This window comes from Giraffa tippelskirchi, chromosome 7 (assembly GCF_054371585.1).
Source record: "Giraffa tippelskirchi isolate mGirTip1 chromosome 7, T2T-mGirTip1v1.2.pri, whole genome shotgun sequence".
NCBI classification, from domain to species: Eukaryota; Metazoa; Chordata; class Mammalia; order Artiodactyla; family Giraffidae; genus Giraffa; species Giraffa tippelskirchi.
This window is the reverse complement of record NC_137281.1, coordinates 150,026,168-150,042,888: the sequence shown is the minus strand read 5'-3', so window position 1 is coordinate 150,042,888 and position 16,721 is coordinate 150,026,168. Positions and strand designations below refer to the sequence as shown.

At 40.6% G+C, this 16,721-nt stretch overlaps 1 protein-coding gene across 4 annotated transcripts in view; it reads right to left on the bottom strand.

Annotated features, from left to right (window-relative positions):
• Nucleotides 1-16,721, bottom strand: part of NRXN3 (neurexin 3) — a 1,799,700-nt gene that overhangs the window by 903,228 nt on the left and 879,751 nt on the right. For all 4 annotated transcript variants that reach the window (XM_081510568.1, XM_081510570.1, XM_081510571.1 and 1 more), the window contains one exon: nucleotides 4,056-4,175. In XM_081510568.1, the coding sequence (XP_081366694.1) occupies nucleotides 4,056-4,175 (120 nt within the window). The remainder of the gene's footprint in view (nucleotides 1-4,055; nucleotides 4,176-16,721) is intronic.

Below are 16,721 nucleotides of genomic sequence, written 5' to 3'. Positions count from 1 at the left end.
CCAGCTATTTCTCCAAGTAGCCTTCAGTGTATCTCGAGCAACGTAATACACATAGCTGGCTGAAGGTGGGCTGAGAACCCACATTCATTCCTTTCTCTTCACCTCCACAAAACCATTATAAACACTCAATTTATAAATCCAAGAACTTGACGTGGGGACTCACGCGACACAGACGGCCCCAAATTCACTTCTCCGGGGCACAGAAGCAACAGCGAGATTCCAAAATTGCAGACAACTCAAAAGAGTTGTCATGAACAGGCCTAAAAGTAACAATGGTGGTGAGGATAGATGCGAGGTGTTCAAAGGGGGTGTTTTCAAAAAGCCCTCCCCAATGATCACTTTTTTGCACACGTGTGGGAATGCACGAGTGGGCTGGGTTCTGAGGGACGCTGTGTGGCGTCGTGAAGGAGAGAGGAACCCAACAACAGGTTGCCAGTGGAAGCGGCATTGCCACGCCACACGGGAAAGGGGTTCTGGATTCTCTTGATGATGCAAGGGCTGCAAGATACTAGAACTGCCCTGATTCTCAATCCTGATTTAAAATACCAATAAGAACCCAATATCCAAAAGGAATCTCCTTACCAGCACCTGTAAAAGGTTCCCTATCTTTTGTTGTTCTTAAAATGTATCCCCTACAACATGTCATCAAGTTGAATGCAGGTGATGCTCATTCTCAGGGCATTCAGCCCCCTCTGCTTTGAATTTTTCAGAACTGAAGACTTTCTTTGGAGCATGTTACTTGTGTGTCCTTCCAAAGATCTTACTGGGTCCTACAGGAACTCAAAATTGCTTCTGGGATGAGTGTGCCTGCTGTAGTTTCAAAACAGTCTGAAACATCACCTAACAAAACTATGATTTTACCATTATGTGAAATGGTGGATGCCTTAAAACTAGATAAGACAATTAATAAATCAATTACACTTGAGTTTCCAATCAGATGATTTCTGTTTTCTACTCTGTGGAGTTGGTGATGGACAGGGAGGCCTGGCGTGCTGCAGTCCATGGGGTCACAAAGAGTCAGACATGACTGAGCGACTGAACTGAACTGAACTGACCAGCCTCAGAGAACAGATGCCATTCTTTGACAACCACTTATATCAGTTTTACAGCTATCTTTATAAGGATGAACCAGAAATTTACCCCACGGCCTCCATCAATCCACATTGCTTTCACAAAGAATGACAGAATAAAGTTAAAACCAGCCAGGCTTGGTCTATTCATACTAAATGAAACAAGTTTCAAATGTAAATTCTACTCATGGATGCCATTTCTATGTGACAGCACCTTGAAACTGTCAAGCAAATGCCAAATTTAGCAAACAGGCAAGAAATAACAAAAGTTACAAGTGATAGAACCAATGCTAGAAGAAGTGACCGAGACTGTAAAATGCAGACATTCCTTTAGAAACTTGAAAGTCATGCCCAGATATAATCAACTTTTCTACATATGATGAATGGAGCATCTTATTTTGGAAAATATCTTAGCCTAGCCATTTCCCTATTGAACAAGTTTCGATTCTTGGATTTGCAATAATTAATTGAGATGTTTTCATTTCTATCTGCTATCCTGAGAAACTGCTCATGGCAACTTATTCAAACATCTCCCCTGTGAATGAAAATATCTCCCCGCCATATTAATAAACAAGAAATGCCACAGCGATCAGTGATTCCTGGCTTTCAAATGTGAATGAGGGCTCCCAAAGCCACGATCCAGCAGATGCTACCACCTACCAATGGTGATTGCTGAGGAACCAGGGGAATGCAAGAAGCAAGGTGAACCAGGAAACAGTATTGGCCCCAGATAGCTGAGCTGCATATGAAAGGAATGAATTCAGTGAGCCCAGAGGCTTGCATGTTCCCATACAGAGAATGCTAAATTCCTTAACTTGATACCTGATCTTTGATGTGCAGACTGCCCGCTCCCTTTGTTGCAAATTTGTGCAATGCCCGATTTCCCCTCCTGGTTCCTTGGACCACTTTTCTCCCAGCTACTGAGATGCTGTCTGGTCCACTCTCCAAGAGGAGAACAGGCAAGAAGATTCTTTCAAGGCTTTGAGCTCAGAAGTCTTTTACAATAAAAAACTTCCACTGCACTGTTTACAGGAAAAAATTCAAAATACATTACCCTCAGCCTGGATGTCTTAGAGACATTTTTGGAAGCTGAGGATCTATTGCTACAAAAGAAACACTGACCTTTCCCAGTACTGGTTCTGGTACTTCACGACACATTGACAAATTGCTCAGGTCAGATAATGCAACAGTCCTCATCCCAGACCGAGGTACAATCTGTCTCGACAAAGTCAGAAACAATCATAGAAAACTGGAAAGGATCGTGGTTGATTTTTAGCAGCAAACCATGCCTGGCGCGGGTGGCAGAAAGGAACGTGTCAGCGAGAGAAAAATGCATACATACCTTCTGCAGACTGTGTCTATTCACCGCCGTTAGAGAACTTACCTTTCTGCCTTTCCTGTGTGCAGTCTCTTCCTGATCACGTTCTACCGGAAGTGGTATGTATGTATGTGTGATATGGAATAAACTTATGAGGATAAAGAAGCATTGTGCTACCACTTAGGAAAAATTGGAGGAAAAATGCAGACAAATTGGAGGAAAAAGAAAGAGCATACAGCACAGTTCCTCAGGGACCCTGGATGGGTCCATCACTGCCTGTTTCAGAGTGGAACATTATTGCCAAATCAAAACCATGAAAACAGAACTTTCAATAATACCAAATAATTGGAGCGAGCCATCTAATGCCAAAACTTTCTGCAAAGAATGTGTTCTTTGAATTATAAATATAGAGACAAACGCTTACATCTAGATCGAGTTTCAAAGAATTTTCTCTCTACATATCCAGATTCCCCACTTATTTCTCCTTAGTGTATCTTAAGGGACTGACAGAATGCACAAAGAAAAACGGCTACTAAAAAAAGATGGAAACCAGGATGAGAGATTACTACAGACTTGATAAAAGTTGAGACATGAGGAATCAAAAAATCAAATAGACACACTAGAGATAGCACTGTAATTGGCACCCACTCCCACCTGCACAAACTGTAATATAACTTTAGCATTTGTTCATATCACATTATGCATCTTTTTTATAAAACCAATTAATGGCACCTATGAGTTCAGATTATAAAAATAAACTCTCACCATGAAGGCTGCCTTTAGAAAATCAGAAGATCAGCAGGACATACTAAGTCAGGGCTTTTCAACAAATTTCTTTGCAATAGGGATGCAGAAATTTCCAGTGTTTGCTCATCAGTGGCCACGTTAGAAAGAAGTAGAGATACCTGTTATAGATTCCCACAGAACTTAAGTATGAATATTTCCACCACCAGTGCTAGAATTGCCTTTATGAAATCAGTCTTCTCCTGGAATGAAAACAGCTGATGCACCTGAAGCTTCACTAGTGGACAAAAATAACAACTGGCTGTCTTCCAATATGAAGCAAATACACAGATACACACATATAAACATTCTGATGAAACAGAAATGCGTATATAAACAGAATGACTATGTACATATAAACTAAACAGATATCAATACATTTATCCAGAAGGAATCTCTGCCTACATTTGAAAGACCCTTTGGAATGTGTTAAACATTTCTAGTTGGAAAAAAATAAACTCTTAATGCCTTCATCATTTGGAAGGGTTAAGAAATTCCCTAAACTCAGACTTTCTGAGAAAATAGCTGTATTCCTTAAATATCCTCTACGTTATGTTAGTGAGAGAGTCTCAACATTGTTACCCAGGTGATTTAATTAATGGAAAACTGAACTCCTTAGAACAAAAATATTGTCTTAATTGTTTTGTCAAAGGTAATCTAAAGAAAAATAGGGAGGACGTATGGATAAACATCTGGTGTGGCTGAACAAAAAATGTCTCTTTGCTCTTCCACAAGAAAATTAGCTTTTTATTTTCCAAGTTTCTGGATGAGCAAACTGCTTATGAATTGTTCAGAAGAGTCATTCTTTTACCTAATGTTCCTTAAGATTTCTCCAAATCTCTGAACTCTTTGAAAATATCCCAATATGAAAAGGGTGTACTCACGATCATTGCACTGGTTTCCAGAATAGGAGGTCATGGAACAGTCGCAGGTGAAGCCTTCCCACTGCTGCATACACACCCCCTGGTTGGCACATGAGTCCTCCTGGCAGGTGGTACTTGGTCCTAGTAATTGAGAAGAAGAGCAGGAAAGAAGAAAAAAGGAGAGAGAGGTGTTCAAACTAATCAGATTCAAAGCTATCACCTGCATTTACTCTTCTCAAGCCCCCAAACATTCAAAGACACCACTGTCAAAAATATCAATTCTATATCATGCAAGAAAAAAGTCACTGTATATTTACAAAACACGACAGAAACACACACTTAGCCACAAAGTTTCAACAGTGACACAGAGAAGGGAGAGGGCTGAACACACTGTTCTCTTTCTGGCAGACTTTGCAAAAGAGCTTCGTCTCTACCATTCAACTAGAAAGATACCTCATCCGGAGCGTGGTCTTTCTAAATGGAGAATGCTAAAGCAGAAAGATGCACTCCCATGATTCTTGTGAATTAAGGCACGAAAGTTCTTTACAGTCTACCCCGTGACACTAGGAAGATGTTTGATGAGAATGAAGAGGAGAAGGAGGAGGATATAGCAGCCAACATATATTGATGTTTTGGGGGTGATAAGCACTGGATAAGAACTTTGTCTACATTATCTCATAAAGCTTGCCAGTGACCCTAAAATGTAAGTAATTATGATTACCTCCATACCACAGATTTTAAAAGCTAAGCTCATGGAAGTAAAAGAGTTTACCCAAGGTCACACATTTGATAATTAAAGGATCCTGATGTTCAATTTAGGTAAATTAACTCTGCGACTAACTACCTCATAGGTTCTTAAAGCATAGTTTCAGACCAGGTTCACCTAGGAAGTTTTCATGCTGTGCATAGTCACTCAGTCATGTCCGACTCTTTGCGACCCCATGGACTGTTTGGAGGAATGCAAATTATTGGGCCCCAGCCTTGACCTACTGAATTAAAAACTTAGCATGGAGGGAGTGGCAGAAAACTGTGTTTGCACAAGCTTCTAGGATTTGGGGGTGCAGAGCTCTTTAAGAGAAGGGGATGGCAACCCACTCCAGTATTATTGCCTGGAGAATTCTATGGACAGAGGAGCCTGGTGGGCTATAGTCCATGGGGCTGCAAAGAGTTGGACATGACTGAGCAGCTAACAATTGCACTTGCTTGCTAGGATTTTATGATGGAGACTAAAGTTTGAGAACCAGCGCACTACATCACACTGCTGCTATAGGTTAATAGAAGAAAGTATACGGAGTGTGTGTATCATCAGAGGGTGTATCTGAGGTATTGGAATAAAATATTAGAAATCATGTTCATTTTCTTTAAGTATACTTATCATGAGGACAGTTGCAAAACTTCTTGCAGATACAAGGGAGCAACAGAAAAGGTTTAGTAATCTCTGCCTTACAGATTGCCATTTCTCTCAGGTCATCCCAGAGCCTCTCCTTAATCATTCTCTCTCTTTCATTTCTATCTTCTGCCCTTACCTTGGGATTAAAGATGAACCTACACCTTTGGAATTATCTAAGCTAAGAGGAAGGTTGTTCAGATAGTAAAGAATCGGCCTGCCACACAGGAGACCAGGGTTCCATCTCTGGGTCAGGAAGCTCCCCTGGAGAAGGGCATGGCAACCCACTCCAGTATTCTGCCTGGAGAATCCCATGGACAGAGGGGCCTGGCTGGCTACAGAGCATGGGGTCACAAAGAGTCAGACACGACTGAGCGATAAACACTTTCACTTTCTTTCAACAGGAAATACCTTACTATTCAGGATATCCATGAGTTTTCCAGAAAGTCACGACAAGGGAGGTGAGCACATTGACTCATCAAATGTATTAGTCAGGATCTGATGCAAAAATTCACTTGACCCAGTAAAAATATATCCACTGCGGTAAATGCATAGTCATAATTTCCAGGCACAGAATATTGAAATGTAAACATATCAGGTCCAAGGATGCATGTTCAAAAGAGATGCATGACTACAGAGGGTTTGTCTTCTGGGTGGCAAGATTTTTTGTATTTATCCATGAAGAATGGACGCAGTACAGACCATCATTCCTAACACAAAGCTATTAAGATATGACATAAGAAAGTTCAAGGCAATTACTAGCGCCGGGAGAGCAGCATGGCCGCTGGGTTTCTGCAGTTCCTAAATGTCATGTGGTTCCCCCATGCGGAGATGAAAGGAGGTTCATGGTCGTGTTCTCAGTGGGTCTTCAACTTGAGCATTGTGTAGGACAAGGCTCATTAACAATAGCAAATCAGGACGGCTTCTTTCAAAGGACAAAAGCTTCTGAGAAGTCCACGGGGCTCCCTGACCAAACAGCTCTCACCAGACAGTGGGCTAGTAATTCAATTGTGCTCAAGAATCAGAAACACATGGAAGGCTTTCCCTTGAAAGACAGCAGACCAGCAAAAACTTTAGGAAAACAATACTTCTTTGCAGGTTCATTGAATCTGAAGACAAAAGTTTTCCCACGCCTCTCTCTTTCCCTTTAGCCAAATTTTAGCCATTTTCCAAGGACCAGCTAAAATGACTCTGGGATACTGAACATTCCCCGGTAACTTTAGACAACAATTCTCCCATTTCTTAGTGGCCACAACACATATTGTGTACATCACCAACGTTTATATATGACAATATGACAATATTTAACATTTTACTGCACATGGCACTGTACTCTGCTTACATAATCCTCTAATTCTTTCATATTTTTTACTAATTGTCCCCAAAACATGGAATGCTACCTACAGTTAGAAAGCGTGTTCTATGCTTTCGGTTATGTCCTTGCTGCACCAAGTGTGGTGCCCAATACAGAGAGTATGTTTCAGTAAATGTGGAACTGATCTGATCCCCGGATTCACCACTGTCTCATACTTCCAAAACTGGAGCATGGGGGAATGCAGCTCTGCAAAGGGAGAAAACAGTCCCATTTGTCAAAGGTTGGTCAGGAATTCCATACAGAGGGAATTACAGGCCATTTCCAAACTACACAAGAATGTGCTCCCCATCCATTAGGCGGAAGTGAAAGTCACTCAGTCATGTCTGACTCTTTGCAACCCCTTGGACTATAGCCCATGGAATTCTCCAGCCAGGATGCTGGAGTGGGTAGCCTTTCCTTTCTCCAGGGCATCTTCCCGACCCAGGAATCAAACAGGGGTCTCCTGCATTGCAGGCGGATTATTTACCAACTGATGTATTAAGGGGCGAATGCTATTCAGAATCAGATAATCCTCAAAGACTGACTTCATGGTAATCCTCTTAAGAACCAGGGAGGTTTCAGGGTTTCACCAAGGACTAGAAGGATCCACAAAGACTTCTCCTTCATCCGAGTCTGTCTTACTTTCTTTCCAGGGTCAGATCCCAAGGCCCCCGCCTCCTCCTCCAGCCTCATCTCCTACTGTTCAACCCCCACACCAAGCTCTCCTCCTTCTGATTTCTCACCACACCATGGTGTTCAGAGCCTGGGCGCTGAGTCAGCTGCCCCTGCATCCCCTGGGGGTTTGTGAGAAAACATGTTTTCAGACCCCACCCAGACCTACTGCCTGGAGGCAGGGCTCAGGGATCAGAGGCAACTAGTCCTCTGGGTCACTGTCAGGCTGCTCAGTTTTAGGACCATACGGTACCCGCCCCCCGCCCCCCGCCCCCCATCCCTCCCACTCCCAACCCAAATACTCCAAGACCACCCCTACCTTCAGGTCCTCTGCTGTTGCTCAACCCTTAGATTGAAATGTCCTTCCTATAGAATTTCAAATAACTGACTCATTTCATTCTTTAAGTTGAAGCTCAAAATGGGCTTTCTTCAGATTCTTCTATTTGAGGAAGTCCCCATCAGTATTTCATTTACTTTCCAGCCTGTTTCCCTCTTTATTTAACTCACAACAACAACATGGACTGTAATAAATTATTTATTAAGTTCTTTCCTGTCGATCTCATCCTAGTGGAATATGAGTCCCTTGAAGGCAGACATCTTGCTTGTCTTGCTCACTTTTTATTTCTCTAATTTCCGATAAAGAATTTGGCATAAAATAAGGGCTCAAAAATATTACTGAGTGAAAGAAAGAACAAGAGAATCAAAAAATAAAGGCTTAAAATTCTTTTGTGACTTAGAGCCATGTGGTTTTCCTAACTAATAATTTATCCACAGAACTTACCAATAACAACTCATATAAGTAATTTTCTACTTGGAACCAAACATTTTGGGGGTAGTGGTGGTGGCAGTGGTGGTATTTAATTGACCACATGTCCTTCTCTAATTTAACTATTAGACTCATTCAATCTCACCAGATATTGGGACAGACTCTTGGGTTGCCTATGCCCAGGAAAAGTATGCAGTAGCTGTGTTGAATGAGTGTGAGTTGAGACTAGACTGTAGAATACTTTCTGAATAGCAATACAAGCTCCTTTCCTTATTTCAAACTCGTTACGTATACCCTTTCCTGAATAGACTATATCTTACATGTGTATCTGTTTTCCATATTCTCACAGTGTCTTCCAAACTGAGAGATAGAAAGAGAGAGAAGAAAAAGACAGAAGGAACAAAGAAAGAAAAGTTGGAGAAATGGATGAAAATGCTCTGGAAAAAAGGAAAAGAAAAACTTTAACAATGCTTCCAACTGCACATCCACTGAAATAACTCAATCTCATGCAAATCAAAAGACATAACAATAACAAAGTAAGGCAATGACCCAGCACTTACCATGTGCCAGACAATGTACTTAGCATGATTCAGATATCTAGTCTTTGTAAACACATGATAAAGCAAGTATAAGTATTAAAGAATCAAAAAAAAAAAAAAAAAACAGGAATGGTCTTCTCATGGAAGACACCCAGAACTTCAAAATTAAAAGAATTTTTTGACCGTTGATCAAATTGGTAGGCAAAGATTTCAGAAAAGTGAATTAAGTCACAGATCAGTTAAGTGTTTTCTGTTTTGCTTTTTGCTATGTCCCACAGGGAATAGTTAGCAGGATGAGGTCTCAAACCTAGGTGTGCTAACACCACAACTGACCTCTATGGACATGAATATACTTGTGGGTGGGTGGGTGGGTGGGAGTGTGTTGCTATTAGATTAGCAAGAGTAACTTAAGGGATTTCTAACCTACAACCAGAGAAAGATAACTTTTTCAATGTAAGAATGTGGCTGTTTTAACAATGAAAATTTTCAAATCCTATTTCAATTCAAAATTCAGTTAAAAATAAACAGGACAATCTAGCTTTGTCTAAGTATATGGATAAACATCTGTATCAAATGCATATATTAATAAATATAATAGATCTTTCTAAAGACAATAATCCTATCTAAAACATTCTTCCAAATAAACCTAAAATTTCAGATACAGTAGGATAACATAAACAGTTTGAATTATATATTTAGAAAGTTTTTCAATTATTAACAATAACTTCAAATTGTGCTAAGGCTGCAGGGAACCCCTGCATAGGGATGGTGCATTTAATATGTAATCAATGCTCACTAAAATAGTCACATATTCTTTTGAGAAAAGATAGTGACTTTTCTTTGTGTAGTAGGGAAAGTGACAAGGCAACAGAGATATGCATGAAAAGACTAAACAAGTTGTAAATGATATGAGTAGGTACTTCGGGTTTAACTCCCATGTCTGTTTTTAGTTTACTGAGAAGCATTACATTATGTCTTTGTTCTTTATTTTTTTCAGGTGATAACTCTGATGGCTGCCACAAATTTCTCATCATTCTGCTTGAACTTGGGATTTTCTTTTTAAGAACTGTCTGAGACAGTCATTTCATGCCTGTTCTTGCTAAAATCTACCTCTGCTATAAATGCAAACTGACTCAATCGACTCCTCTTCACGGTCTAGAAAATCAAAAGTTGACAGACTGCCTTTTATTACTTGCAGGTCCTTGAGACAGAAGTGCTGTTGGAAGCACAGGACACTTGTATCAGAGTGAATTTCTGTTATTACCAAGGAGGACTTAACCAAACCTATGCCTCAAGCATTCCAATCTAAAATGGGTAAGTAGCCAGCACTAGCTGGTCGTGGCCATAATGGAAAGGTGGGCTTGGTGATGATACATCTGGTCTGATTCCCAATATCCATTTATTCTAAAGGGCTAAGGCTGGTAGCCCACTAGTGGACACCTGGAGCAGTTGGTTTAACAATATTCATCATCTTTAATCACACAGCATAAGGCATCTGCATAGTGTGATTACAACCTCAATGTGAAGCATCACAACAGTAGAACACTGTGCCAATCAAAGGATTTGTTGGCCCCATATAAAGCACAGTTGCTGTGGGAAGGAACCAAAGGGAGCTACCATGGGCTGCCTATGATGACGTCTTCCACCTTCAATTTTATATCCTACTTCTGTAAGTTCACAAACCTTTCCATTTTACAGTTTTTAATTTACATTGTTTCACAGAGGAAGGATGACTGAGCAGTAATTGAATGGGAAGAAAAAAAAAGAAAAATCAAAAGGAAGATGAAGACATGTCGATTAGACAACGCAGGGAATCAAAGGCCACTGGAGATAAGGAATTCAGGAGGGCATTTTGGTTTCAACTAATTGGATATTTGTGCATATGTGTGTATGTGTACATATGAAAGACTCTTACCAGCTTCCTGAGTAATCTATAGCCTCTACTGCTGAAATAAAAGAACTAAAAGTGTCAAGGCTTCATGAGAGGTATTCTTGACATTCAGTTCAGTTCAGTCCAAAAGTCATGTCCAACTCTTTGCAACCCTGGTGGACTGCAGCAAGCCATGGCTTTCCTGTCCATCACCAACTCCCAGAGCTTGCTCAAACTCATATCCATCAAGTCGGTGATGCCATCCAATCATCTCATCCTCTGTCGTCCCCTTCTCCTCCTACCTTCAATCTTTCCCAGCATCAGGGTCTTTTCAAATGGGTCAGTTCTTTGCATCAGGTGGCCAAAGTATTTGAGCTACAGCTTCAGCATCAGTCCTTCCAATGTATATTCAGGACTGATTTCCTTTAGGGTTGACTGGTTTGATCTTCTTACAGTCCAAGAGACTAAGAGTCTCCTCCAACACCACAGTTCAAAAGCATCAATTCATTGGCACTCAGCTTTCTTTATGGTCAAACTCTCACATCCATACATGACTACTGGAAAAATCATAGCTTTGACTAGACAGACCTTAGTTGGCAAAGTAATGTCTCTGCTTTCTAATATGCTGTCTGGATTGGTCATAGCTTTTCTTCCAAGGAGCAAATGTCTTTTCATTTCATGGCTGCAGTCACCATCTGCAGTGATTTTGGAGTCCAAGAAAATAAAGTCTGTCACTGTTTCCATTGTTACCACATCTATTTGCCATGAAGTGATGGGACCAGATGATATAATCTTTGTTTTTTGAATGTTGAGTTTTAAGCCAACTTTTTCACTCTCCTCTTCCACTTTAATCAAGAGGCTCTGTAGTTCCTCTTCACTTTCTGCCATAAGAGTGGTGTCATCTGCATATCTGAGGTTATTCATATTTCACCTGGCAATCTTCATTCCAGATTGTGCTTCATCAAGCCTGGCATTTCACATGGTATACTCTGCATATAAGTTAAACAAGCAAGATGATAAGATGCAGCCTTGACGTACTCCTTTCCCTTCTGGAACCAGTCAGTTGTTCCATAGCTGGTTCTAATTGTTGCTTCTTGACCTGCATACAGATTTCTCAGGAGGCAGGTAAGGTGGTCTGGTATTCCCATCTCCTTAAGAATTTTCCACTGTTTGCTGTCATCCACACAGTCAAAGGCTTTAGCGTAGTCAATGAAGCAGAAGCAGATGTTTTTCTGGCATTCTCTTCTTTTTTCTATGAACCAAAGGATGTGGGCAGTTTGATATCTAGTTCCTCTGCCTTTTCTAAATCCAGCTTGAACATCTGGAAGTTCTTGGTTCACGTACTGTTTCAACAGCCTAGTTTGGAGAATTCTGAGCATTACTTTGCTAGCATGTAAAATGAGTGCGATTGTGCAGTAGTTTGAACATTCTTTGGCATTGCCTTTCTTTGGGATTGGGATGAAAACTAAACTTTTCTGATTCTGTGACCACTCTTGAGTTTTCCAAATTTGCTGGCATATTGAGTGCAGCACTTTTACAGCATCATCTTTTAGGATTTGACATAGCTCAGCTGGAATTCCATCACCTCCACTAGCTTTGTTCATAGTGATGCTTCCTAAGGCCCACTTGACTCTGCATTCCCGGATGTCTGGCTCTAGGTGAGTGATCACGCCATCATGGTTATCTGGGCCATTAAGATGTTTTTTGTATAGTTCTTCTGTGCATTCTTGTCACCTCTCAATATCTTCTGCTTCTGTTAGGTCCATATCATTTCTGCCCTTTATTGTGCCCATCTTTGCATGAAATGTTGCCTTGGTATCTCTAATTTTCTTGAAGAGATCTCTAGTCTTTCCCATTCTATTGTTTTCCTCTATTTCTCTGCATTGATCACTTAGGAAGGCTTTCTTATCTCTCCTTGCTATTTTTTGGAACTCTGCATTCAGATAGGTATATCTTTCCTTTTCTCCTTTGCCTTTCACTTCTCTTCTTTTCTCAGCATTTTGTAAGGCCTTATCAGAAAACCAATTTGCCTTTTTGCATTTCTTTTTCTTGGGGATGGTTTTGATCACTGCCTTCTGGGCAATAAGATGAACTTCCACTCATAGTTCATCAGGCAGTCTGTCTGTCAGATCTAGTTCCTTGAATCTATTTGTCACTTCCACTGTATAATCGTAAGGGATTTGATTTAGATCATACCTGACCTAATGGTTTTTCCTAGTGTTTTTCCCTACTTTCTTCAATTTAAGTCAGAATTTGGCAATAAGGAGTTCATGATCTGAGACAGGTCAACTCCTGGTCTTGTTTTTGCTGACTGTATAGAGCTTCTCCATCTTCGGATGCAAAGAATATAATTAATCTGATTTCAATATTGACCATCTGGTGATGTCTATGTGTAGAGTCATCTCTTGTGTTGTTGGAAGAGGGTGATTTTATGACCAGTGTGTTCTCTTGGCAAAACTCTGGTAGTCTTTGCCCTGCTTTATTCTGTACTCCAAGGCCAAATTTGCCTGTTACCCCAGGTATCTCTTGACTTCCTACTTTTGCATTCCAGTCCCCTGTGATAAATAGGACATCCTTTTTTGTGTTAGCTCTAGGTCTTGTAGGTCATCATAGAGCCACTCAACTTCCTCTTCTTTGGCATTAGTGGTTGGGGCACAGACTTGGATCACTGTGATATTGAATGTTTTGCCTTGGAAATGAACAGAGATCATTCTGTTGTTTTGAGATTGTACCCAAGTACTGCATTTCAGACACTTTTGTTGACTATGAGGACTATTCCATTTCTTCTAAGGGATTCTTGCCCACAGTAGGAGATATAATGATCATCTGAATTAAATTCACCCATTCTGGTCCATTTTAGTTCACTGATTCCTGAAGTGTCAATGTTCACTCTTGCCATCTCCTATTTGACCACTTCCAATTTACTTTGATTCTTGGACCTAACTTTCCAGATTCCTATGCAATATTGCTCTTTATAGCATCAGACTTTACTTGCATCACCAGTCACATCCACAACTGGGCATTGTTTTTGCTTTGGCACAGCCTCTTTACTCTTTCTGAAGCTATTTCTCCACTCTTCTCCAGTAGCATATTGGGCACCTTGCAACCTGGGGAGTTCATCTTTCACTGTCATATCTTTTTGCCTTCTCATACTGTTCATGGGGTTCTCAAGGCAAGAATACTGAAGTGCCATTACCTTCTCCAGTGGACCACGTTTTGTCAGAACCCTCCATCATGACCTTAGGGATAAGGTTATCCTTACTGAGCTGCATGCCTGTCTAGGTCCCTGCAGCAAAGATGGTTTTGTAGCTCTCAAAGTACTTGTATGTTTATAGTGTTGGGTCCTCTTGGCTTTTCCAAAGAGAGTCATTTACAGACAACTTACTATTCATCCCTTTTAATTGGCAGTAACCCAGCTCATTTCTATTTAATTTTAAAGTAAGAAAGCAATGATCCTTAAATGTGTCAAGCATCCCTCTTCATAAAGAAACAGCTGAGAGGGAACGCTCTGGTTCCCATTTCACAGAAGATTAAGCAAAGCCAGAGAAGAGGGTCCTAAACGTTCTTATAAAATTTCACTGCAGAAAGACTTAAGAGCAATTATGTTCCCAAGATCTTCTTACATTTTTGTCTTGAAGGCCAGACCTATGCCTTAGCCTATAATCAGAAAGGTCCCATCAAGCATGCTCAGGTGCTATGGCTCCTTCTCCTTGACCAAAGGTTCAAAACAGTCAGTTGGTTAAGACAGTGAGTGAAAAACACTAATGATAAAATCCAGCATTTGGGGGACATTGGGACAGTTTCAGTAGCACCCTTGTTCTCCTCAATAACTTCAGCCCTCTAATCACACACTGAGTATAAATAAGCCAAGATGGACACGGAAATTGGTGGAAACCAAGATGACCTCATGAGTTCTTTATTTCCAATGGCTTTTGGTTCCCTATACTGTTAAATATTCAACGACTAGAACTATAAGAAAAAAAACAATAAGAAAACCTGATCTGTAACATTTCTGTAAGCTGATTTTTATAGCATAAAATACTTCCTCTACAGCCAATCTCCAGGTATTTATAATACATGTTACATGACATGGATCAGCTGGCAAAATTCCTGAAAATTCCTGTGCTGATGTCAGCTCCAGAACAGCACTTCCCTTGATGGCCAATAAACAACACAGAATAGTTACACTTGGTGACTAAAGCAATTTACCCACAGGACACTTCCAGACAATGGAGAGGTCATGTGAATGGAGTGTGTGTAAAGATGAGAGAATGGTATTGTCATAAAACCAAGAATTCTTGATCAACCCACCCTATTTTCAGAGGGTGTCTGGGTAACAAAGGTCAAATGATTAGATCAGATCACCCCTTCTTTTTAACAACCATGAACAGGTCCTCAAAAGTCAACGTTGCCTCAGAAAATATAAACTGGGGCCTCATTTTTCTGCCTTTCCTTCTTTTCTCAGCACTGATGGAGCAACTTGTTGGAGTAGTACAGGGTAGGTTTTAAAAGAGAGAGAGAACGGATTTCAAAGGTCAGGCTCAATGAAATGACAGAGAAGATGAATTTAAATTGCTTTAATGAACACTGTACCAGTATCACCTGGAACTTAGTGACCTAGTATTGCCATGAAAACCAGTAACCATAAATTCAGCTGGTCGACCTTCTTGGATACTCTCTGGTCATCTCTGTACTGTTTCTGCTTTGGAAATATGCAAATCTGGACTCACATCCCATAGCATAGTATGGGAAAGGCCATAAGCTTTAAAATCCAGCTTTATGACTTACCAGCAATGTGAAATTGAGCCAACTACCTAAATTCTCTGAGCCCCAGTTTCCCCATTTGTATAAAGGAGATAGAAATTGTTTCTACCTCACGTGGTGTAAGGATTGAATTAGACAACATATGCAAGGCCTATAAAGTCATCCTTGACCTGGGGATAAAATCATCTACTATGCAAGGTCAATATCATCGTGCTGCTAAGTCGCTTCAGTCGTGTCCGACTCTGTGCGACCCCATAGACGGCAGCCCACCAGGCTCCACCATCCCTGGGATTCTCCAGGCAAGAATACTGGAGTAGGTTGCCATTTCCTTCTCCAGTGCATGAAAGGGAAAAGTGAAAGTGAAGTCGCTCAGTTGTGTCCAGCTCTTAGCGAACCCATGGACTGCAGCCTACCAGGCTCCTCCATCCATGGGATTTTCCAGGCAAGAGTACTGGAGTGGGGTGCCATTGCCTTCTCCAATATCATCGTAGAGACACAATATAGAAAGTCCTTAGCACGTGCCTACACAGAGATCCTCAATAAAGGGTATTATCAATTCTGTTGAAAAAGAAAATCAAGTTCTCTCTACTCATTTTAGTTGGGTAAATCAGTCAGGAGTGCAGCAATGAGATATACTGAGGTAGCAAGTCATAGTTACAGTTCTGTCGTGAAAAACCTCTGTCATTCAATGTTGAGAGACAGAAACCATTGTGGGAAGTTCCATTTGATTCCTATCTCTCTTATTATTGCCCATAATGCAAACCATTTTTGAGGACCTGATTTCTATTAGGTCAAACACTGTATCACATAAAATACAATAGAGAAAGTAATACAGTTCTTAGCTTTGAAGAAAATGAAGTGAAGAACTATATTCCTCGCAGTAAGGAAAGTTGGAGGATACCCACTAGAAGTATTTGGCTGATGTCAACTCTTATAAAATGACCTGAATGACTGTTAAGGTTTTCAAGGTATCCAAACCAAAAACAGTTATTCACTTACTCAAGACATGCAGCACTTGGAACCAAATCTGATCAATCTTTGGCTCCTCCCACCCACCTGCCCATCATCTGGGCAGAGGGATAATTTACATTCCATAAAAGAAGCTATTCATCTCCAGAAATAGAAGTTGCTAAGAGGGCAATGTGATGGAAAGAGGGGAGAGGATATTCTGATTAATCACCCAACCCAATAAAGAGCTATTCTTTTATTTCTGATGATTATGACTCATCTGCCTCATTCCCAACAGACCAAACTTAATACTGCTTTTATAGTTGAGCAGCTTCTTTCAATGGATAAGCTTTTAGGAATCTTTTCTGCTCTAGGAATATCCCTCTT